At 40.1% G+C, this 23,863-nt stretch overlaps 1 protein-coding gene and 1 long non-coding RNA gene across 2 annotated transcripts in view; both read right to left on the reverse strand.

The window, feature by feature from the left end:
* Positions 1-23,863, reverse strand: part of LOC115663517 (disease resistance protein RPV1-like) — a 69,830-nt gene that overhangs the window by 14,344 nt on the left and 31,623 nt on the right. Inside the window, exons 2-4 of the mRNA XM_056306463.1 lie at positions 13,703-14,372; positions 12,499-13,594; positions 9,770-10,051 (exon numbers count right to left, since the gene is read on the reverse strand). Of these exons, the coding sequence (XP_056162438.1) occupies positions 9,770-10,051; positions 12,499-13,594; positions 13,703-14,265 (1,941 nt within the window). The 5' untranslated portion in view covers positions 14,266-14,372. The remainder of the gene's footprint in view (positions 1-9,769; positions 10,052-12,498; positions 13,595-13,702; positions 14,373-23,863) is intronic.
* Positions 366-2,935, reverse strand: LOC130136243 (uncharacterized). The gene is made up of 6 exons (XR_008815234.1): positions 2,856-2,935; positions 2,721-2,777; positions 2,447-2,643; positions 1,573-2,019; positions 1,420-1,497; positions 366-778 (listed from the first exon to the last, which is right to left on the reverse strand). It is a non-coding gene; the product is annotated as an uncharacterized LOC130136243 (long non-coding RNA).

Here is a 23,863-nt window from a genome sequence, read left to right on the forward strand (position 1 = left end):
TTACAGAAATGAAGCTCCCTAGAAACAGGAGCCCATTTTGGATGTGAAATGAAATGGAAAAGTAGCATTCGTTAAACCTTTACTCTTCAGAGAGCTGATGTTATTCCCGCTGTTAGAAAAACACAAGCATCGACAACATTTGTAATGCGAAACACAATTCTGTAACAAGGTGCTTATTTCAATCCAAATGAGTGCATGTGCTGATACGTTTCCCATTGGTACAAGTTCTGGACCCTTAAAGCCCACAAATCTTCAATTAAAAGGAGGGGGTAAAGAGGAAAGAAGAAAGATGAAAAGACCAAACTACATTCCTATCCAGAAAGTGTATTCAGTATATCATTTCAGTCCGAAACAAGGCCCAAATCTGGTCCCCCTGCAAAATATGCAATCAAATTTAAGACAGCTACGCGAGAGTTCTATGATGAATATCGCCAGTCCCCACTTCAGACCACAATGTGAAACAGCATTCTTCGGTGAGAGAGAGAGAGAGAGAGAGAGAGAGAGAGAGAGAGAGAGAGAGGCTCAAGGGGAGAGAGATAATTCATTCAACTAAACATCTTCGAGCCCTCAAAGCAGCCTTATGAACCACGGTTTCCTTGGGGATTTGGTGGCAACTTTTCTCGACAAGGTCAAGCAGCTTTCCCAAATTTGTCGCCCCTGAGTTCAAAATCTCATTGCTGTCCTTTGTCGTTTGGAAACTGACAATTCCCATTGGTCGGTCTATCTTAGCCATCAGGGATTTGGAAACAACCATTAAGGAGAGATGCGTCTCAGCTTCCTAAAATGGTAATATAGAAGTAAGAGGTCATGCTGATAGAATATCATACAAGCTCGTATAATTATCATTAAATGGACTGTCTATCAGATGATAGTATTGATTTAATAAATTGAGGCATGTGATTGATTAAAGCTCTTAACAACAGCAGTAAGAGAACCCCAAAAACAAAGCCCTTTTCCTTAAGTGATTCAGCTACAAAGATTTTCTGAACACATTAATCAAGATCTCTAGCGAGATATACTTTTGTAACACAGGAAATGGTGAGTGTCTCAGCCATTTCTAGCAATATAGCAGAGCTCCTCCCACAATTCTAAAGTACATTAGAATTTCAGGCTCTGCGGCACAAGAAATGGTTTCACAATGCCAGACTATGACACAGCTACAACAAATTTAAGAGCAGAAGTTGACTAAGCCAAGTGTACAAAACAAAACTATGAAGACAACATTCTCAAATCCATGACAAGCCTTTGGTGCACCAAAACTCTTACACATTTTGGAACTTGTATCCAAGTCCAGCAACCATGCCCCAATCAGGGATCACAGGCCAAGAGGCTTCTCAGGGTTAAATGAGGGGTCTAGGCAATCATTCATAAAGAGTGACATTGATAAAGAAAATAAACAAATGTTCCACATAATCAGACCTGGATACTGAGGCATAACAGCTCTGCAAGTCTCTTTAGGGTAATCCTCAAGCAATACTTCAAAACAACGATACTATTCTGCAGAAAGTAGAGTGAGTCACATCTGAATGGTGATCCAATGAAAAGAAGAAAAACGACAAGTTCTGTAATTACACGTTCGATGATTCTCTGAAGAGGCTCCTAGCTAAAGGTTAGCTTGTCTCGCCCAAGAGAAGCCAAAATTCTTCTTTTGACTATGATCGGGCCCTGTCTAAGATTTTCTGCTGCCTTCTCAACAAGTGCATCTCCTAGCATGTTTTCTCATTCTCAAATTTATCTTTGAAAGTACTTTAAAAAGGAGTCCATCGGATAACCTCCACTGTGACCAATTGTTTCAGCAGCAACTTGCGTTAAAATATCAAAGGCATGGTCGACCAAATTCTATGGCACATTATTGAGATATTGCAAAATGTACAACCAATTGCCTAGAACAATTCAAAGATGGTACCTGAATTGAAGAATTTCTGATAGATGTTTATCCTCTAAAGTGGCATTAAGAAGGCTTGACTGCATAGGACCATGTGGTTATAGAACTAAGTACCAGCAGATTTTCCTTAGAACCTGCATTTAATTAAATCACAGAATGAACAGCTGAGCCTTGAAAATCTCAGTGAAGACTTAACAAGGAAAGAGCTTCATCGGATTCCCTGCTCTGGGTTGCACTTCACTGATGGAATCTCATATGTCGCCTTATAGTATCAACAAATCTCAAGGTAATCATTGTTATGTGAGTATTACCTATGCCTACATCATGAACCACATAAAATGTGGGGTAAACTAAGATGGGAGTTCAAATCTAGCAAGTACATCTGGAACGTCAAAGTTGCGATAAAGCTAGAAAGGAAGAGGAGTATGTGCCAGATATATAAAGCCATACGAGTTCGTGGTTTGAACCACAAACTGAACACCAGGTGGCACTTGATCGGCAAAAACAAATTAGTTAAAAGATAGTGGACACAACATTAGAAAAAGCAAAATGCAAATTTACCGTATCATGGGTCACAGTATATCCATTTCAACTCCAGAAGTGACAGAATATCAGCTGGCGCTTGTTCGACCATGTTTTCACCTTCTTTAGGTCTTTTCTTCTCTTTGGAAGGATCTGCATCAAACACTCAGGGACCTGATCTTCCTGGAAAGGATATGTGAACAGACATAATCCTGGCGATCTAAGCACAAATGAACCTGAAAAATCCATTGATCAGAAAACCAATCATAGTAACAGTGCATAAACAGCTAAAAGCAATACAAAAAACCCGTACTTGTTAAAAAATAAAGGCAATTTTCTCTGTCTTTGCCATCGCTCCAAAAGTTTCTACCTGCATTTCAAACCCATCACAGGAATGTTAGACAAGGAAAAACCAATTACATGACAACAGAAGTCAAATTCAAGTTACCACGATTTCTTGCATCAAATCAGTAGCTTCTGCTATAAGACCCTGTTCTTCCTTTATTTTTGCAAGTTTCTTGATCAACCTCAATTTCGACATATATTTGGCATGACGAATCTAGCTATAGAAACTACGAAACAAAAACAGATTGCTGATGAATATAAGCTGTAATAGAGTTTGATTACACATATTCACCTTACCAATGGCGACAGAGTTAAGTGTCTTCATAAGCTCTATCTTGGTCTCAAGATTAGTTGTCTGGTCAACATATTGCATAGCCTGCTGCACCATTGCTATCACAGCCTGTTGATAAGAAAGCAGTGATATGTTGGTCACTATCCAATCAAGTCAATGACTTTATTACATCTAGATCACAATTAAAACTTCGATTTGAACTATTTGATTAACAGCATGGAAAACTTGTCACTCTAGAATGAAAATATGGTCAATAAAGGAACCAAAAGGGACAATAGCAAGGTGCAATACAAATACGGGTATCTCTATGAAGAGGATCCCAGCCAATTGAAAACTTGCAAACAGCACAAGCACTATAATATCTCCATAAAGGACATATCATGAAACATAACATGAACTAGACATGAAAAAAATGTAATGTGTATCATACATGAGTAGGAGAACAGGAAGTAAAAATTTGGGTCAATCATGGGAGAGAATCCAGAAACACAAGGTGAGAAACTGAGAAACTGACGAGGATTCCACAACACTAGATTCTAGAGGATTCCACCATACTAGATTCTAGAGCACAGGCACCAGGCCTGAGATCTTGCATCCCAACAGATTGCCTAGAGCCAATTCCCACATAGATATGGCAAGCACATTCGTTTTTTAAATAGTTATACATAGATGGTATGTCACAGCTACACAAAACGACTGTTCATGATCTAATCAGTACACATATGGGAGGCAATCCCTGCAGCATAAGATCTAACCCTTAAGGTAAAGGTTGTCAATATTGATCCAAAATGATTGAAATTGGACAATACTTTGAATCAATGATCATAAGACTACAGAAAATTAAGGTCTAAAGTTATAGATTCTTAATCTTTTTTCTGTACTAACACCTGTATGTTATCTTTGAAAAGAGGAAATGAAGCTCAAAAGTAGAAGACAAAAGCAGGAGCATCACCACAGCAGAAGCACATCACTGAGGAAGCTCTCCTACCTCTTAAAGAAAGTTAACTAGAGAAGCATCTGGGCCAAAAGTATAGAAGAGAATAAAACAATGGCAAAACCAGATGATGGCACTGAAAAGAAGAAGACAGGAGGATGAAAGAAATAAACAGGGTAAAGAGCTATATGCTATGACATAAAAAAGAATTCCGTCCCCAGCCAGAAGAGATGGTTGCTGTACAAAGGTGTTTGCATTGTGCTGCACTGCTGTTTGTGGAGGCACAGCAGACCTTCCATTACCCCAGCCCAAGCTCTCATGAAGATAGAGCCCACTTCCAACTCCAGCAATAAAAAGTTATTCTTACTCCAGTGAAAAGCTTATGGATTCACCCAAGTCTGTATAGAAAGTATCTTCAGCCTTGCCACAACCACCAATTAAATCTTCCATCTAATCTAATTCAGGATGAGAGCAACACCTCAATCTCATTTATAATCCCCTCATAGTTCAATCCCCAAAGTTAGCCCTAATTAGCAGGTTTGGCCTTTAGATATTGTTTTAGACGCACAATGGGTCATGGACAATGAGAACAAGGGCCTAATTTCATTTAATATGATGTTGAGTCCTAATTAAATAGGCAAAGTAGGATATTTGGGACTGGGATTAGGAATCCCATTCTACATATCCAATGATCCTACTCCTGATCCCAGCTGGGAATGATTTTTGAGGTGACCAACTTCCATCTTTTTGATTGCATCCTATACAGATGGCAATCCTAAAAACGATTTTCAATGTAATAATCTTGTATAGATATAACTAACAGCCACTATTCATAATGCTCTGACTAATCCAGAGGAACTTATCAGCATTCGGCGTAGCATAACAATGAAACACCATCAATGAAGAGCAAAAATTCCACCAACTTATCATGCAAAAGCAGAGATGAAAAGGTAAATACCTGGGCATAGGTTAACATCAACGATCCCATTTGCTCCTAAAAAAGGAGTGCAAGATACTTCTTTTTATTACACGAAAGTTTGGGAGCAACCAAATACAGGAAAAACAATTTAACATGTATGATTATCCAAGTATCAGTGTCATCAAATAATTTTGACACCTTTATATCTTTTGAAGAGGAAGGTGAAGAGTGCTTTGAGCTGGGAAGACAAAAGTTCATGGCCCAAGAACTAGGCAGATGACTGAACACAATAATCTTGGCTCCTGCTTTTTTAATATTCCTTTTGCCACCAGCAAACATAACACATGCTGTGTTCATGCAAGGGAGAAACTCCACACGATGGAGAGGTACAACCCATACTCATAGTTCATCTTTAATCAATTGTATATTAGTTTGTCTGTGGGTAGACAAACATCAATCCTTGAATTAGTATTATGAATCACTCCTCTGGCACCCAATCTCAATTTCTTTTCTCCCTGATTTCTTTGTTATGTAAAAGGTATAATAAGTGAGGCACCAAGGAAATACCTATCCGTCTCTATACAACATAATTCAAATCCTAAAACAAATCTAGTAACCAGAATAAAAAACAAAGAGGAGCACCGACTACTACTATCTTCACTAAACCCTGAAAAGATGACAAAACAAAATAAAACTACTTAACTTAAACAATGTGCCTTCTCTCTGTCATCATAGACCAAGGGTATCATCTATTTTCCAATCCTTCAATGACATATGTTACTTCAACTCCAAAGGGAGGGTCCATCTTGTAAAAGTACAGGTTCAAAGTATTTTGCTAGTAACCGCCTACTAGATAGTCCCACAATGTCCACCTTATCCACACAGCTTTGTGCATTATTCTTTTACTCAGCTGAAAGAATTATTTCTGTCCTTGGTTGATGAGAACTTCCAGTTAGTGTTCTTGGTAGGATTCAACATCACACAATCTTACGTTGGCTTAATGTATCGGGGAGATGTTTCCCGATAACTAATCTTGGTTAAATGTTTTGGTTAAGTTACCAGGTAACCTTCGGACAACTTCTACCTATTGAGTCTGCTGTCTCCTCCAGAGCTAAGGGGTTATGGTGGAAACTGACTTTGTACTACTTAGGTGATGAAGACTCGCCGATATCAAGCAAATTCACTTCATAAGTAAACACAAGTACCCTTCCAGAAAGGATATCACCAGGCCATCCCTTCGCTGTTTACATATTTAGGCGCAACCATTAGACTTCCGCAGGAACATCATCAACCCCAACCTTTCTTTCATTAGAGGAAAAGAAGAAGAACTAACCAGGCAGGCGAATCAAGAATCAGAAATTGGACAATTGCTAGTAAAGGACGATTCGATCAAAAGAAGAAGAACTAACCAATCTCGATCCGCTCCTAGATATCGGAAGTCGAGCTCGAGGAATCGGCAAGAAGTCTGCCAGCACCCATCGCTTTTTTCCGTATGAGAGAGGACTCGGTGAACCCCCTCCCTCAGTCGCGAAAACTTCCGCTCTTCTTCCGTTTCCACTCTCTCTCTCTCCTTCTCCGAACGCAACTGACGATGAGAGAGAAAACGAAACGGTTAAGTAAAAAAAATTTAGGGAATGGGAAGAGAAAATAGGAGGAGATCCGAAACACCTTCTGTCTGTGATCCTCCCCCACCACTGGCCCAGACGACCTCTCTCTCTCCGACCTCCCTCCGGGACTCCACTTCCAAGCGGATCCCCCCCATCACCACCTCCACCCCTACGTCGAGAATGATTGCCTTAAACGCAACAGGTCCGGTGATTGTCGAAGAGACGGGCTTCCAGAAATACGGAATGACCGCAATGGTCCTAATCCCTCGAGCCCTCGAATTTCAACTAAATTTTCGCAATCGTAAAGATAAAAATCCTGCAGATTCTTTATGTTCGAAAGGTCCACTGATCTAAGGGAAGAGCACCAGCCAATAATCAAAAATGTCAAGGATTCTGATCTATCGGGGCCTTGAATTTCAGTTACACTATTGCAACTCCAAACAGAAAGGCTTCTCAGGTATTTAAAACTGGAAAAGTCTAGCACTCGTCCGGCGGATGTGCACTTAAGGATATCCGACACTTGAGAGGATTTTGATCCACCAGGGTCTTGGATTTCAAATGAATTTGCACAACTTGCTGTGGCGTCCATTCTCTGCAGAATCTTTGAATCGGAAAGATCTAGCGATCCATCGAGCTGAGATGCATTTGGGCTCATCAACGTCGAAGAATCTTCAACCCCATCAACCCTAGATATCTTAGGGCATTTCCCTGCAGGTAAGTTGGATAGGCAATGTGAACCTTCCACGCCGATGACTTCTGTGAGATCAAAGCACCGGTAGAGAAACAAACATGGTAAATGCTTCAAGTTTGACACATTCGTCAATGCTTTCAATTTTCCGCAATCTATAATATGAAGCCGAGATAGTCCAGTGGGAAGCTCTGGGACACTTTCAAGCCAGGGGCAATTACAAACAGCGAGTTTCTTGAGACGGGTTAGCTGGGAAAGATGGGGCAACGGCGGACTCTGGCAGGTGATCCTTAGATCTGTTAAGCCAGAGGGCAGTTCTGGTAATTCTCGGAGGTTTTCACAGTATCCAACATAGAGCACTTGTAGAGAAGAGAGCTTAGAAATGCTTTTTGGCAAGCTCGAAATGCCGGATTGTTCTAAAGAAAGCTCCTCTAGTGAAACCAATTCGCATATATTACTAGGTAGTCGTTCTAGCTTTTTGCATCCTCTAGCTTCCAACGTTTGGAGTTCTGCCAACTTCCCGATGGCATCAGGCAATTCCGTTATGGCAGTATCACCAATGTCCAAGAACCTCAAATTTGGCATATTCCCAATGCTTTCAGGTAATTTCGTAATCGATGTGTTTCCTAAGTCCAACTCAATCAATGATGCTAATTTTTCAATCGAGTCAGGGATCTCTGTCAATGAGGAGCAGTCATGTAAGAACAAGCTTTGTAGGGATGCTAGATTGCCTATGGAGCTAGGTATGCTAGCTAACAGTCTACATTCAGAGGCATTCAGAGTCTCGAGCTTCTTCATGGAATCAATAGATTTAGGTAATTCTTCAATTGCTGAATTAGATAAGTCCAATAGAGTTAATGAGACAAGGGAGCCCATAGATTTAGGAAGTTGAGAAAGTCGTTTACAACATCCGACACATAGAGTTTCCAGCTCCATCAAACAACCTCTCGAAATAGGAATCTCTTGTATATCAGTGTCATTTATGCGAAGCTCCCTCAATTTTACCATTCTACCTACTCCTGCCGGTAGGTTCTTGAGTCCTTTACACCAAGAGACATCCAAGGAAATGAGGGTCTTAATGTCCCCAACAGAAGGATGAATCTCTTCTAGATTTGGACAATCTCTAAGAATCAAAATCTCCAAGCTTTCGAAAGCCGACAAGTCGGGAGTTCTTTTCAGAGATAGACAATTCTCGAGGTTGAAAACTTTGAGCTTCGTTGCCATCTGAAAAAAAAAAAAAGAAATGTTACCTCAATGTCATTAGACTGTTGCAGCTTGTGATTTTCGACTACTCCTTATGTTTTGACTTTTTAGAATTCCTCAAAAAATACCCATGCTCCCCAAATCTTTCACGGTTGTCTTATATAATTTTGGGAAAATTTCAATTTGGTACCCAAAGTGGGGTCATTTTCTCAAAAAAGGGTCCAAAGTGGACAAAGTGTCAAACAGTGGCATGAAGTGCCCAATCAGCCTCAAATAGGAGCCGGAAGTGCCCAATTAATCTCAAGTAAGGGCCTAGGTTCGTTGGCCGGTCAAATGCTCACCGGCCGGCGAGCACGTAATTGTTCCGGCGATCAGAATAGGGGCAATTTCATGTTTTACTTTCTTTCTCTTTTTTTTTCTCTTTTCCTTTTCCTTTTCTTCTTCTTTTTTTTTTCTCTTTTCCCTCTGTCGGCCATAGCCGGGGCCGGCGGAAGTGGTCGGCCTCGCCTGATGTCGACGAGGGTCGGGCAAGGGTCGCCTGACGCCGGTGAGAGAAACCCAGGGTCGGCCCTTGCCAGATGCCAACAAGGGCCGCCGTCGCCTAGGCTAGGCGGGCGAGGGCGACCCTCGCCAGATCCGGCAAGGGCGACTCGCCCGCCCAGCCCAGGCGAGGGCGGCCCTCACCCAACACCGATGAGGGCGGCCTCCGCTTGAGGCCAAGCACCTCCGCCGGCCTTGACTATGGCCGGCGGAGGGAAAAGAGAAAAAAGAAGAAGAAGAAAAGGAAAAGGAAAAGAGAAAAAAAAATGTAATAGACGAAATTGCCCCTATTCCGATTGCTGGAACAGTGACGTGCTCGCCGGTCGGCGAACCTAAGCCCTTACTTGAGACTAATTGAGCACTTCGGGCCCCTATTTGAGACTGATTGGGCACTTCAAGCCCCTATTTAGCACTTTGTTCACTTTGGATCCATTTTTGAGAAAATAACCCCACTTTGGGTACCAAATGGAAATTTTCCCTATAATTTTAAATGTTGTTTTTAGTAGTGTTTGGCTACGCCAACATACAAATATTTTTTAAGCATATCAATTGCAAAAGAATGTTGGGGACATACAAGTGCTGACTACACATATTTCTGAATAACATTTTAAAGGAAATGTTTACTAATTAAATAGAAGCAACTTTTATTATCAAATAACAGATGACAAATTCAAATGGAAGAGAGATGCATTCATTGGGCGCCATGTATTCCTTCAATAGTATGAGATTAAAGAGAAACGACTAGTCTAATTATGAAAATCAACTTTCAAATGTTATACGTACAAGGAAAAAAAATTATATTGAAAATACTTCAATGCCTTCTTTACATCTTACCTTGAGTGGAACCCATCCTTTCCAGTCCTCTGAAATTGCACTATCTGACAGATCGAGTACAACTAATTTCTTCGGATGAAAGTTGGTCGCAGTAAAATCCGAGGGACATCCTGCCCACTGAAGCCATCTTAATTTAGGAAATAAGTTTTGGAAATCTCCAGTGAAATTCAAACCATCCGCTAGAAGGAACCTCAAGTTGGTCATTTTTTTAAATTGTTCAGCTGTGTATCTTCTTCCCTCACCACATTTGCCAAGAGAAAGTGCCTTAATCTTTATAGTGCCCTGCAACTTGGAAACATTGTTGACCGTAAGTTTTAAATAATGAGATGAGATGAGCTCAACTGATGTAAAATAAAATGCACTGATTTCAATTTGCTGTCATATTATCATGGCGTAGGCTTCTCTTTTAAATTTTGTGAAATGACACGTTGTGATTGCATACTATTTATCTAATTTATGTAAAGATGGGAAGCTCAAGCGGTTGTTCCGGAAGTTTTCCTCATCCAATTATGCCCTTCGCAATTTGCACCTTCTGAATTCCCAAAATTTGCATCCATTCGCAATTACAATAGAAGGCCTCTCTTCATACATACACTAATTCAAATATATCTATGAAAATTCATGCCATTTATATGTGAAATAACACTACATTTACTCCTATCCTATTTATGTGAACCAATACGACTCTAACAGTCCAAATGCATCCATCGAACTTGCCATCAAAACTTGTATCGAAATTAAAGAATCCAAATTGTAGAATGCCCCCACTCTTTTGAGTATACTACGTTTGCAATTCTAAATATCAAATGAAAACGAGAATGTCATCGCAAAAGGTACACATGTGTTTTACGTTCCTTTCTTATGATGTGTTCATCGTTGAGGGTTTTGCATTGTACGTGGAAGGAAAATTGATAACATCGAGTGTTCTATACATGATTCTTACTTTCTTTTTATTACTATAGATGTTTGATGCTATCTTTTCGTTGTCGTGTTGATTTTGTTACAGTGTAGTAGCAGTCATCTAAATTTTGATCAATTGTCCTATAGATTAATGAGATCTTCCGTACAAACAGATTTGACATGAAGATTGATACAATTGTATTCTTAAGGAACTCTAGTCTTTTATATTTTTCTTTTGTTGTAATCTAATATTTTAGGAACTCAAATTCGTTTTTTGTTTTAGGTGATGCACACTGAGCGCAAATCACGAGAGTCAATATTACGGATTTGTTTGGTGGTTTCAACTTTTCCTTCAAACTTATAGTCTTTCGTATGAGACTGTACTTGTTTTTACATTATAAGTTTCTTGTATGTCTATTGTAATTTTGTCAACAACTTCATAAATACGTTTTTTTTCACTTCTAAGTTGTGTTCTATTCAGTTGATTACATTTTCCTTCATGCAAAAATATGCTCGCCGGAAAGAATTGGTAGCATTTTTTTTTTCAATAGTCTTGTTATTTCATTATGTTGTGCATCCCAATGTTTATATTTAGTTTTTCTTAATTAACGATACTCATGACATTTGCACATGCTTGTACAAATCATCCACATATTATAATTGCTTTGAGTGGATCACCTTTTAACTTTCATGCTAATAATGAAAATTTATCATCACACGAAATTCAAAACCATATTTACTTCGTTTAATAATACCAAAAATCCTAAACTGGTAAAATTCTTCCACATTTACCCCCATACTAATTTTCATGTCATAAAAAATCCCAAACTAGTAGTCCCTGTCACATTTACCCCAAATTAATTTTCATTTCACAAAAATAAGATAATGGTATACATGTTAACTAAATCTTTGCTAAATACGATGCTCACTAAGAGTTGAACAATAAACAAATAAGTATAATTGCACGATAGCTTATATTTAACAATAAATAATAACGGGGTATTAATAGAAAAATCATCCATCGTCACAAAAATAAAAAGTATTAGCATATTTATAGAAAGAAACTATCCACTATTATGAAAAGTCTAGACAACGAAAATAATATATAACTAAAGGGTGATATTGCATGCTTGCTCATATATCATAAATGCCACATCAACAAATTGACGATGTCCACTAACGATTGACCACAAAGGCTCGATTGCAAAAAACAGTGAAAGTTAGATGACTATATTGAGCAAAAACAAAAATAGATGGGGGACTGAATTGCACAACCAATAATACTTTGGGGATACACTTAACCCAACTTAACAAATACAGTAACCAAGATTGCTAAATCGTCACAAATGAATGGACGTCTGATTTATCCTACCAAACAACTCATAAGAAGTCAATACTAAGTAAAGAAAAAAGAAATAAAAGAACTCACAAGAAACCAAAAGACAAACCCAAACATCAAATGCGTGCATCAAACAAATATGTGGGAAATGCATCCCCGCAACATTTTATAAATGTCAGTTTTTCTCTAAAAGTACTCTGTCAAACATTTTGTTTTTGTAGTTTTTATCGTTGCATTGAAGTTACCAAAAGGAGAGCATCCTCATCACAATACTACCGGGTATAGATATATATTAATCATCCTTAACCAAGAAATTGCTCCTCAGTTATGTTCTAGAATTAGGCAAAAACAGCAATTAATCAAAAGAACTCTTTTGCTAGTACAAGCAGCAAGTTTTTGGGGATATAAAACTAACAATTATTTTTATTTCAAACAAGAAAGGGAAGGTGTACCCACATCATTGACTGAAACAAGTACAAAAAACTCTTACCTTGTTGTTGTCAAGCACGTCTAGGGCTTCTTCATAAATCCACAATCTGCTACGCTCTTGAGGCTCCTCTAGATTTTCTAGACGAACAATTTCCCTTCCAAGATCTCTCAGTTGATCATGCATAATTAGCTTGCCGTCTTTGTCAATTTTAATTAAAGACCTAAGACTTAATACTTCGATCCCCATCCCAGGGAAAAAATCACAAGCATCCCACATATAAGTCGGACTTTGTTGAGATGATCCAACAAAAAAACATGCAATATCCAAAAATATCTGTCGTTCATCAAAATCTAATGTATCGTAACTTATCTTCAACGTCTCTTGCACTTTCTTATTAGGCATTTTCCTCAATTTCTTTGATGTATCTTCCCATGCTCCTTTTTTCTTTCCGCACAATAATGAACCTATAACTTCAAGAGCTAAGGGAAGTCCCCCAGTAATGGATGCAATATCATGAGAGATAACCTCATAATCACTTGGAGGATAATCCTGTCGAAATGCATGTCTACTAAATAAAATCAACGATAAATCTAAAGGCAACCTGTTGAGTTCATACATGGGGCTTGCCCCAACCTTGTCAAGAATACTCTTGTTTCTGGTTGTGATGATGATTACACTTCCTGCTGTAAACCAAGTACCGTCTCCGACCAAAGCATTCAAGTGAGTATCATCATCCATGTCATCAAGAAGAATGAAGACATTCTTGTTTGTAAATAGAGATTTGATTTTACCAATTCCCTCATCAACATTAAACACATCATCAAAATATGCTATTGCAGTAGAAATGAGTTGCTTTTGTACGTATTCAATACCCTTGCGCTTAGATGTTTCTCGAATATTTGCCACGAATCTACAACAGTCAAAATGGCTAGAGAGATTGTTGTATAACACCTTTGCAAGAGTTGTCTTACCAATGCCGCCCATTCCATAAATTCCGATAATCCGTGTGCCATTGAAGTTAGCATTTATCAAACTCGTAATTTGTTCCACATGATCATCAATTCCCACCAACTGTTTAGGAACACTTAGCTGGAAAAGTCTTTTTAACTCACTCAAAACTTTTCTGACAACAAATTTAACCAATGTTCCTTCATGCCTGTCAAATAACAATGAATTTCAGTTTAGGATAGCAATATGTATATTCTTTTTTAAGAAAGATCTATTTATGAAATATTAAACAATGTTTTGTTGGAAAATAATGTACCCGTTATCAATTTTCTCCAATTCCCATCCTTTCAATGAGCTGACTTCTTGGAGTGCTTCTTCCCATTCCTTCACAACCATTTCGTCCATATTCTTTTTATGCGCATCGATAGCATCTCTCCATTTCCCTGTTGGATGTTGCACCTGTGAGGGTTCCACTTTGTAAAATATGGGCAACACTATCTGCCCTTTACTTCTCTTGCATTTCAACATCTCAGCCAGCTCGCGGAGGCACCATTTGCTTGAAGTATAGTTCTCCGAAATAATCGGGATTGAGATCTTAGAATTTGCAATACTACAAAGAAGCTCCAGACCAATCTTCTCACCAATAGGGAGCTCATTGTCATCTCTAAACACCTGAATTCCTGCATCGGCAAGGCTATTATAAAGATGATCGGTGAATCCTTTGCGAGTGTCTTCCCCTCTAAAGCTCAAGAACACTTCGCAATAATTTCCTTTCGGCCTTTTGGTTCCGCCTTCATAATCACCTACTTGTGGAGAGGTTGATGAGGAAGACTCCCCATAGATCGGATCTTCTGAATGAGTGGGCTCTTTTCTTTTCATCTCGAGAGGATTGTGAAAGAGGTTGATGGAGCAGGAAACAGAGGAGAGAAATATGGAATCCTGGATCTGGTAAAAGCAGAAATGTCTCTCCGGACTCAAAGTTGGAGCTACACTGAAACAAAAATAGACACTCTCAGACGACTCATCAGAAGAAAATGGAGGAATCAAAGCAGGAAACAGAGAAGGGCAAGGAGTCGTCGACTAAGCGAGGAGTGCTCAAACAACACAATTCACCTAAGGCTATGATCTCCCCCAATCCTCAGTCTTCGACGTTGGATTCCCTACACACCACACAACACTTTCTACCGTGCGCGCTTTGAACAAGGCTTAGTTCTTGCCATCCACTGGTCCAAGACTCTTCACGCTAACTGAACCGCTGTGAGGCATGCTGCAGAAAGAACAGTCATTGCACTCGAAATTTCGGCAGCATCATGCGGAAGGTGTGTGGAACCCGACGAGCAAATACTTACATGCGCACATGCAATCACGCGCAACACTCACACTCCGAGTTTAATGAAAGAAAATAGAAAAGAGAACTAACGAGCTATACTCGCATGCCCTTACTGGGATCTCCACCGATGCGCAGCATTATATGAGGAAGGTGCATGCCATTTGCTTTCATTGAGATCTGAGATCCAGCCAGCACTGTCTTGACTTGGCTGGCCTTTTCTATTAATAAACAAAATAGAAAAGAAAACCAACTAGCAATGCTCCATGCTCCTCGTGCTAACAAGAGATTCCGTTTATCCCCGAGGATTTTGTTAATAGAAATGTCTGGGGGACGCGTGAGTTTGTTCCGTCCACGATCAAACTATTATTTATTTCTCAAAAGAGATTGGTCTAGGAAAATAACTCTCCAAATAAATCCCTTCAGAAACAATTTTCTCAAACTACATTTCTCCATGCCACATCACGCCTACAGATTATCTAGTCATTATCCCACACGTAAATCACTTTTTATCTCTCTCCTTAAATTTATTTAACATTTTATGTGAACTTTATTTTGGGTACCGCGTATATAAATTCTCGGCGGATGATTCTCCACAATCGAATAAATATTTGGTGATACTTTTTTCAGGAAAATTATCCAAAAAGTTATAAACATGTTATACGTAGGCCAATTCAACCCTCAATCTTTCAATTGTGTCAATTAAATTATGAATCTTTTGACAACTTGTCAATTTAGTTCTAAACTTTTTAACTATCCTAATTTTGTCCTAAACATTGTGATAATTTGCAAGTTTAGTTTTAAATCTTTTAACGATTTGTCAATTTAGTCCTTCCAGCAAAAATTGATAGGAAATCGCCGACGTTAAGGTCTAGTTAGTATCGGCTATCTTACGTGACACGGCAGAAGCAGAGGTGGACCGTTTTTACAATTTTTTTTAATTTTATGAACTTTTGTCTTTGTTTTTCCTTTCCTTTCCTTTTCTTTTCTTTTCTTCTTTTTCTTTTTCTTTTTCTTTTTTCTTTTTCCATTTTTACCTCCGGCTACTATTGTCGGGCCTTGTCAATGGCAAGCAGAGGTCATCGACCTTAGTGAGGGCAGCCCTTGCTAGCCCAAGCGTGGGTGTCCCTCACCTGAGGCTTGCGGCTGGCGACCTCCGACAGCCATTGACGAGGTCTAGTGATGACCGATGGAGGGGAAAAGGGAAAAAGAAAAAATAAAAGAAAAGAATAAGAAAAATGAGAGTAGACGAGGAGTTCGTCTCGAAAATATATTATATTATTGGATTTTAGTTGGATGTTGGACGTATTGTACAAGTTAATATATTCTCCGCTTGCCATTATCATGTTCCACTTGCCTGGAAGTTACCTGGAGCCTTCCTTCATCAGTAAAAAAATGCCATTCAAACTAAGCACCAAATACGGGGCTAAGTTTGAGGAAATATTTGGTGAAAGTCTTCGAAGGCGAGGAGGTCGTCTCGGAAATATATTATATGATTGCGTGTTCTTTAAATGTTGGACGTGTTGGATAACTTAATATATGTTCCACTTGCCATTACTTTGTTATTGTGTTCCACTTGCCTGGAAGTCACCCACGGCCTTCCTTCATAAGTTAAAAAACCAAATCAAATTCGCACCAAATAGGTGGCGAAACAGAGGAAACAGAGGTTTAATGTGTGTGTGAACATAGAGTAATATGAAAACAACATACAAAAATGGTCCAACCAACCGGATGAGTGGAGTCCTCGAGCGTGGTCAGTCGACGGATGGACCGAAACTCAGTGTTTGTGATAATTTTCGAATAATTATTCTCAAATATTAAAAAAAAGACATCGGTAGAAGCGGCTCCATTTTTTGAAAAATTTGACATCTATTCATTGAATGTCATGGATTGATTTTTCTGAATGTTGATTTGCGATATGGAATTTGGTGATTGCATGTCATTGCATTACAAATGAGATATTACATTTGAAACAAGCATGTCATGATTACATTTTGTCAAACTATATATTTCATGCTGACATTCTCGGCCAACCGGTTCTTAACCAAAATATAATTTTTTGCAGCACAATACTGGAGGAGTCAAATATTAACATTAGGATATATGATTTGAAAAATGAAGCAATTAAATAGAAAGAGACTGCAATTTACAAGAGCCCAACGTGTGATTACTTGGACACCTGTTATATTATATCTTCGTAGTTTGCTTATTTCTGCTACCAAGTAGACACTCACTTCTTTACGCATAGCTATAGACATTATTCTCTTGCCTTGCAAGCTTCTTAAGAATCCGAAATGATAAGCGGCGATGAGAAAAGCCCAACAGCTTAGTACGTAAGTGACTAACCGCACCTCGTTACTCTAGTATCAAAAGCTTACACTGAAATAGACTAAAGTGGAACATTGTATCACATGATCAAGTGCTTTGAGAAGGAATCCCAGTATGCTCTCTATCCCACACACCACACCCCCCCCAAAAAAAAAAGAGAAGAAGAAGAAAAAAAGAGAAAAAAAGAAAAGATAATTCAATAAGTCATGCAATACACAAAATCAGAAGTAATATGGAGTTGAAAGTTTCAACACACGGAAAAAATCCTTGATGCTTGAAGTATCGATTGTACGATCACAATCACATGTCCCATGATAAGGTCCAAATAGATTCCTGTAATTGGAGATGCACGGAATGCATGAAATGCACAGCCCCAATTTAAGGTTATGATTGGATGGATAAATAGTAGTATTAATTATAAACAAGAGTTAAACCAAACGCCAGCACCGATTGGACGCCCAACATTCCAATCCTCGTTCTTACATTGTTGTGCTAGGCAACTCCACCTGAGCATTGCTGTCGCTATTTAAAATATTGTCAGCTTTGGTAATGGTTCGCTTACATCTTCACGGCTTCAACTCGTGTCATGCCGATTTGAGTTTGTGCAATACTAATTTACCAATGTACCGTCTAAACACAGGCAATGTCGAATCAGATAAATATTTGACACCTAATACCGACACAACATTTTGAATTCCAAATATCCCCTCCCGTTTTTCATTCATTTTCTGAAATATTTTTAAGAGGCATGAAATTTGAAAAAATGTGGAAAAAGCAACCCTAGAAAATGTGTCGGCGATCACTTACGTCCATCCATAGGTCTTGAGCTATAAGTGCATGCAATTGAAGCTTCTCCTCAAGATCCAAATAACAGTTTAACGAAATGCATTAATATGACAAAACTTATGCTACAAATATATAAAATATTTTGGTCCGTTCATGTGACGGCCCAAGTCAAGTGGCGGAGTGCGGGGAGGAGGGATGGCGGTGCGTCCGTGCCTACCTCGGACGTGCGCAGGGAAGTGGGGTACCTCTCTTGTCCCACATCGCCTAGAGAGGAAGTTCCGGGCTAATTGATAAGGCTTGAGTGGCCTATATTGTGTAATGCGTTTTTACAGCCGTGAGGGTTAGTGGATTCAAAGCGGATAATATTATACAGTGTAGACCCGGGGTGTTACAGTTCAACCCAAATTTATTCATGAATCACCCTGATATCGTCTCCACCCAGGTCATTCTTACAAGTGTACTTTTCGAATTCCTTCACATGAATTTTACAATCCACTTTAATTCCAACCGGGGACTTTGAGACATATAAATCAATCTACAATGTCGTTGAACCACAATGTTCTCTGGCATGGCAAATTGGCAACGATATACCCATCCTAACAACAAAACATAGTGTCACTTATTGCTAGTAAGTCGGATTATGATTCTCGAATTCACTTAATTAGAAATTTATTTCTTGAGACGACTCTTCTATCAACTCAAGTGAAATTGGAAAACGCATTCCACATAAAGTTCATAATCAACTAATATGCACCACATAAACTGGCAACTAATATGCCTCATCTGCTTCTCCACGTTGAGCAGCTGCTCTATGGCGGCCTCCAAGTTGCCTCCGCCCTCCTGCCACGCCCAGCCACGCGAACCACGAGCATAAAGAATCGGACAATCGCAGGAAATGACGAATCAATCGAAAAAACAACCGGAAAGAAAGACATAGATTGCCGTAGATCTGAAGGCAGGGAGGGCGAACTGACCATCGCAATCTGGTTCTGGAAATCGGCAGGAGCCCTCTGGCGACGGATCGATTCCGGAGCCCTAGGTGAGAGAGAGAGCGGTCGGTGAACCCTCGCCCACGAAACCTTTCTCCTCCTCTTCTTCTTCTTCTGCTTCTTCTGTTTCTCTTCTTCTTCCTTCTCTTTGAGCGCACTGACCGACGCGAGAGGAAAATTAAATTATAAAAAAAAAAAAGGAGAAAAAGAAAAAGAAAAAGAAAGAGTTCCGGGGGGAATTAATAGGAAAATGAATTGAAAAAAATGGAGGAGAGAATCGGGGGACCCGAAACGCCGGAACGGAGGCGAATCTCGGATCCGGATCCGGATCGGGATTGGCCCGACCTGGTCCTCGGAGAAGATGCGATGGCAGGTAAGGATACGGCCTGAAACTTCGCCAAGACGGCCCGGCCGAGCCCGAGAATTACGTGGGCCTTGGATCGGGCCATCTTTCAAATGGAGATGAAGGACTTGTTTGGTTCGGCATTTGAATCTTTGCTTTGGAGCTCTAAAGGCCCTTAGGCAAATGCAAACTTGTTTGGCAATTTTTTTGTAAGCTTTGAAGAGATGCAATTGCATCTCCAAAGCTCCCTAAGGGACTTTGGCTGAATGGAGGGATGGAGGAGCTTTGGGGACTTGCATTTTCGGAATGCAATGTGCACTGTTCACGTGCACTGTTCATCTTCCCGACTGAGACCGACGACCGCCGCCTGAGGGGTCCGACCACCGCCGCCTGAGGGTCGACCGACGTCCAGCGATCGCCGCTTGAGGGTCGGCCGACCCGAGCGGCGTTTGCCGGGTCGGCCGACCCCCAAGCGGCGATCGCGGGCCTCGCGCGACCCGGCGGCGGCGGTCGCGGTCTCGCGCGACCCGGTGCGACGCCGCCTGAGGTCGCGCAACCCTCCGGCAGCGGTCGCGGGTCGCGCAACCCAGCGACGACGCTGAGGTCGTGTGACCTCGGGAGCGAGGCTAGCCGGCGGCCGGATCTCGCGGCGGAGCTTGGCCGGCGACTAGTCCGCAGCGGAGCTTTGGCGGCGACCGGCTACCATGGCTCTTCCTTCTTTGATTTTTTTTTTTAATATTAGCAAAAGTTCTTCACAAAATTAATTTTTACCAAACGGTATTTAGACCAAAGTTGCTTTCAAATGTGAATTTAAAATACACGTTACCAAACACTACTTGCATTTCGAAAAACCCCTTTAACTCAAAGGTATTTTCCATATATGCAAATGCATTCCCCAAAAGCCGAACCAAACAGGCCCGAAATTTCCTTTCCTTGAGGGCGACTGGTGGGCCGCAACCATCGACACCGTTCGCATTTTATATTTAGTCGATTTTGCATGTGAATGGTGCCAGCAATGTGTAATTCATCGATCAAAAGGGTGGTTAGAAATTTAGGGCGCGCATGATAACCATTCTATTTCTTTATTTTTCTGTGTTCCCAGGAAAAGGTTTGAAATAGAAATTCGTTTTGATAACGCAATTTTATTTTTCTATTTCTGGAACAGATTTTGATTTCGGAAATAGGTTTGAAATAGAAATGAGAAGTAAAAATTTTCTTAACTTTTCTATTTCTAGAATAAAAATGAGAAATAAGAGTTCTGCTCGTCGCTCGCCCTCGCTGCCATACTACCATCTTCCCTATTTCTGGTATTCAACTAAAAGAACGAAATTCATACCAAAAGCCGAGAAGTAGCGGACTAAATCAGTAACCATTCCCGACCAGCTTCGACCGGAGATGGGTCGATTTTATGTCCTTCAACTAGCAAAAGTTGCAGGCTTCTTGCACAATCTTGTATGTATACACAAGACCGTTGGCGCGATTTATCCATGGAATTTGCGAAGAGCATATAATGGTGTGATGCTACACTGATCTTCTCTCTTCGCGAGAGTCGTTTTCTAGTGGTTCATCTATCGTGAATGCTACTTTCATGTCGGGGCAGATGTTTATGTACAGATGCTGAGGTTACATGCCGAAACATAGTTTTCTAGCTCTTGAGGTTCAGACTCTTGGTACGAACAAGCTCACCCGATTCCCGAATGGCATCGACCAAAAAGGCTCTTCCGAGTCCCGGTGCTTCTCTTTTCTTCGGGAAGACTCACAATTGCCCCGATCCCTTTCTTCGTGGGCAATCGTGCGAGTTATCCGTGGAATTCGCGAAGAGCAGATATAGGATCGGTGTGGTGCAACACCGATCTCTTCTCGTCGTGAGTCGTTTCCAATGGTGCGTACGTCATGAATGTATTTTGCATGTCTGAGTCGATGTTAGTGTATAGATGTTGAGCTTACACACTGAAACATAGTTTTCTAAGCTGTTTAGACACTTGGTACAAACAAATTCGGCTGATTCTCAGATGACATTGACCGAAAATGCTTTTTCTGAGTCACGGCTCTTCTCTTTTCTTTGGAAAGACTAAAGAAATGCAAATGGTTTGAGCTTAACGGTGCCGCGTTCATTCCCACGCCATCTCCCAATCCGTTCGAGCAACATTTTAGAATCGACTAATTTCACTCCATCAAGAAACGGATGTGAATGCGTCATTCTGACAGAGAATGAACGATTCACACCTGCTTCCTTCATTTTCGATCACAGTCTCGCTCACCAACCACTCAGAAAGTATTGTACTAAGTCGAAGGAACAAAGCTAGTGACTCGCTACACAGTCCATGTGCATCGTTCGCGACATTTGCTTACCACCTATGTTTGCGCTCGAAAACCGCACCTTCGACAAAGAAGAGAAAGCATGGAGATCTAAGGGCGACCTCAACCTGAAATTATAACACAAGCCCGGCCAAAATGGCTAGCACAAAAACTCAGTCTTAGCTCTCGCAGTTGCGACTGCAATTTTTTCGAGAGCAAAGGCAACTGATTTATACAATGGGAGGTTCTGCAGGATGAAGGATCTCTCTCCTTTGCCTAAGTGTTTTTGTACTTTGCCTCCACAAGCTTCCTTAATAATTCACATGTTAATCATTAAATTACTTTGAGCAGTCATAAAAGAACAGACAAAAGAGTTGCAGTTGAATTATACCAGAATGATGAAAACCCAATTCAAGCAGTCAGGAAAAGCAGGCACTACCACGTCATTCTTGAATGTAGGATTTGAAAAACTATTTACTTCTCATGAATAATTGATATGCTAACGAGGACTTCAAGAATAACTTTTAAATGTATCTTATGATGATTGATGTAATTTCCAAAGCATTGAGCGGCACAAAGAACGAGAAAAGTTACTACATTGAGAATCACTCGTTTTCTTTGTCTCACTTATGCTAAGTAAGTTTAACGGTCGCATTGTTTAAAAAACATGACAAATACATTTACTTTGTGAAGAAAGTAAAATGGTGCTTTTTGCTTAGTGGGCATAACTATTTCCACAGCAAAAAGATGTAGTGGCCACAGCTTTTCCCAATTTTTTCAGTTTCCATGAAGAAAATGAAGGAGTTGGAAATCTATAGGACAAGGTCCATTCCGTATCAAGTATCAACTTGGAGAAAAATCACGTCCTTTGAGGAAATAAAAAGTGCAGTTATCATATTGAAATGAAGCTCCCTAGAAACAGGTGCTCACTTCGAATGTGAAATGAAATGGAAAAGTAGCATTCATTAAGCCTTTAATCTGGAGAGCTAATGTTATCTCCGACGTTAGAAAAACACAAGCACCAGCAATATTTGTCATGCGAAACACAATTCTGTAACAAGGTGCTTATTTTAGTCCAAATGAGTGCACATCTCGTGCTGCGACTGTTCCATTGGTACAAGTTCTGGACCCTGAAAGCCCACAAATCTTCAATTAAAAGGAGGGGGGAAAGAGGAAACAAGAAAGATGAAAAGACCAAACTACATTCCTATACAGAAAGTGTATTCAATATATCATTTCAGTCCGAAACAAGGCCCGCATCTGGTCACCCTGCAAAATATGCAATCAAATTTAAGACGGGTACGTAAGAGTTCCATGGTGAATATCTCCGGTCCCCACTTCAGACCACAATGTGAAACAGCATTCTTCGGTAAGAGAGAGAGAGAGAGGGAGGCTCAAGGGGAGAGAGATCATTCATTCAACTAAAAACATCATCAAGCTCTCAAAGCAGCCTTATGAGCCGTGGTTTCCTTGGGGATTTGGTGGCAACTTTTCTTGACAAGGTCGAGCAGCTTTTCCAAATTTGTCACCCGAGTTCAAAATCTCATTGCTGTCCTTTATCATTTGGAAACTGACAATTCCCATTGGTCAGTCTATCTTTGCCACCAGGGACTTGGAAACAACCATTAAGGAGAGATGCTTCTCAGCTTCCTAAAATGGTAATATAGAAGTAAGAGGTCATGCGGATAGAATATCATACGAGCTTGTATACTTATCATTATATGGACTGTCTATCAGATGATAGTATTGATTTAATAAATTGAGGCATGTGATTGATTAAAGCTCTTAACAATAAATTGAGGCATGTGATTGATTAAAGCTCTTAACAACAGCAGTAAGAGAACCCAAAAAAGAGCTCTTTCCTTGAGTGATTCAGCTATAAAGATTTTCTGAACACTGGAAATGGTAAGTGTTAATACTAGCAGAAAAAGCGCATTAGAATTTCAGGCTCCACGGAACAAGAAATGGTTTCACAATGCCAGACAATGACACTTACAGCTACAACAAATTTATGAGTAGAAGTTGACTAAACCAAGTGTACACATATATGTCGGTCAGAAATGTTTATGAAACAAAACTATGAAGACAACATTCTCAAATTCATGACAAGCCTTCGGCTTTCATCGCACCAAAACCTCTTTTACACACATTTTGGAACTTATATCCAAGTGCAGCAACCATGCCCCAATCAGGGATCACAGGCAGAGAGGCTGCTCAGGGTTAAATGAGGGGTCTAGGTAATCATTCATAAAGAGTGACATTGATAAAGAACATCAACAAATGTTCCACATAATCAGACCTGGATACTGAGGCATAACAGCTCTGCAAGTCTCTTTAAGGTAATCCTCGAGTAGTATTTCAAAACGACAATAATATTCTGCAGAAAATAGAGTGAGTCACATCTGA

The sequence above is a fragment of the Syzygium oleosum genome, unplaced genomic scaffold (genome assembly GCF_021117445.2).
Source record: "Syzygium oleosum isolate NSW1041296 unplaced genomic scaffold, Sole_v2.1 Sole_v2.44, whole genome shotgun sequence".
Lineage (NCBI taxonomy): Eukaryota > Viridiplantae > Streptophyta > Magnoliopsida > Myrtales > Myrtaceae > Syzygium > Syzygium oleosum.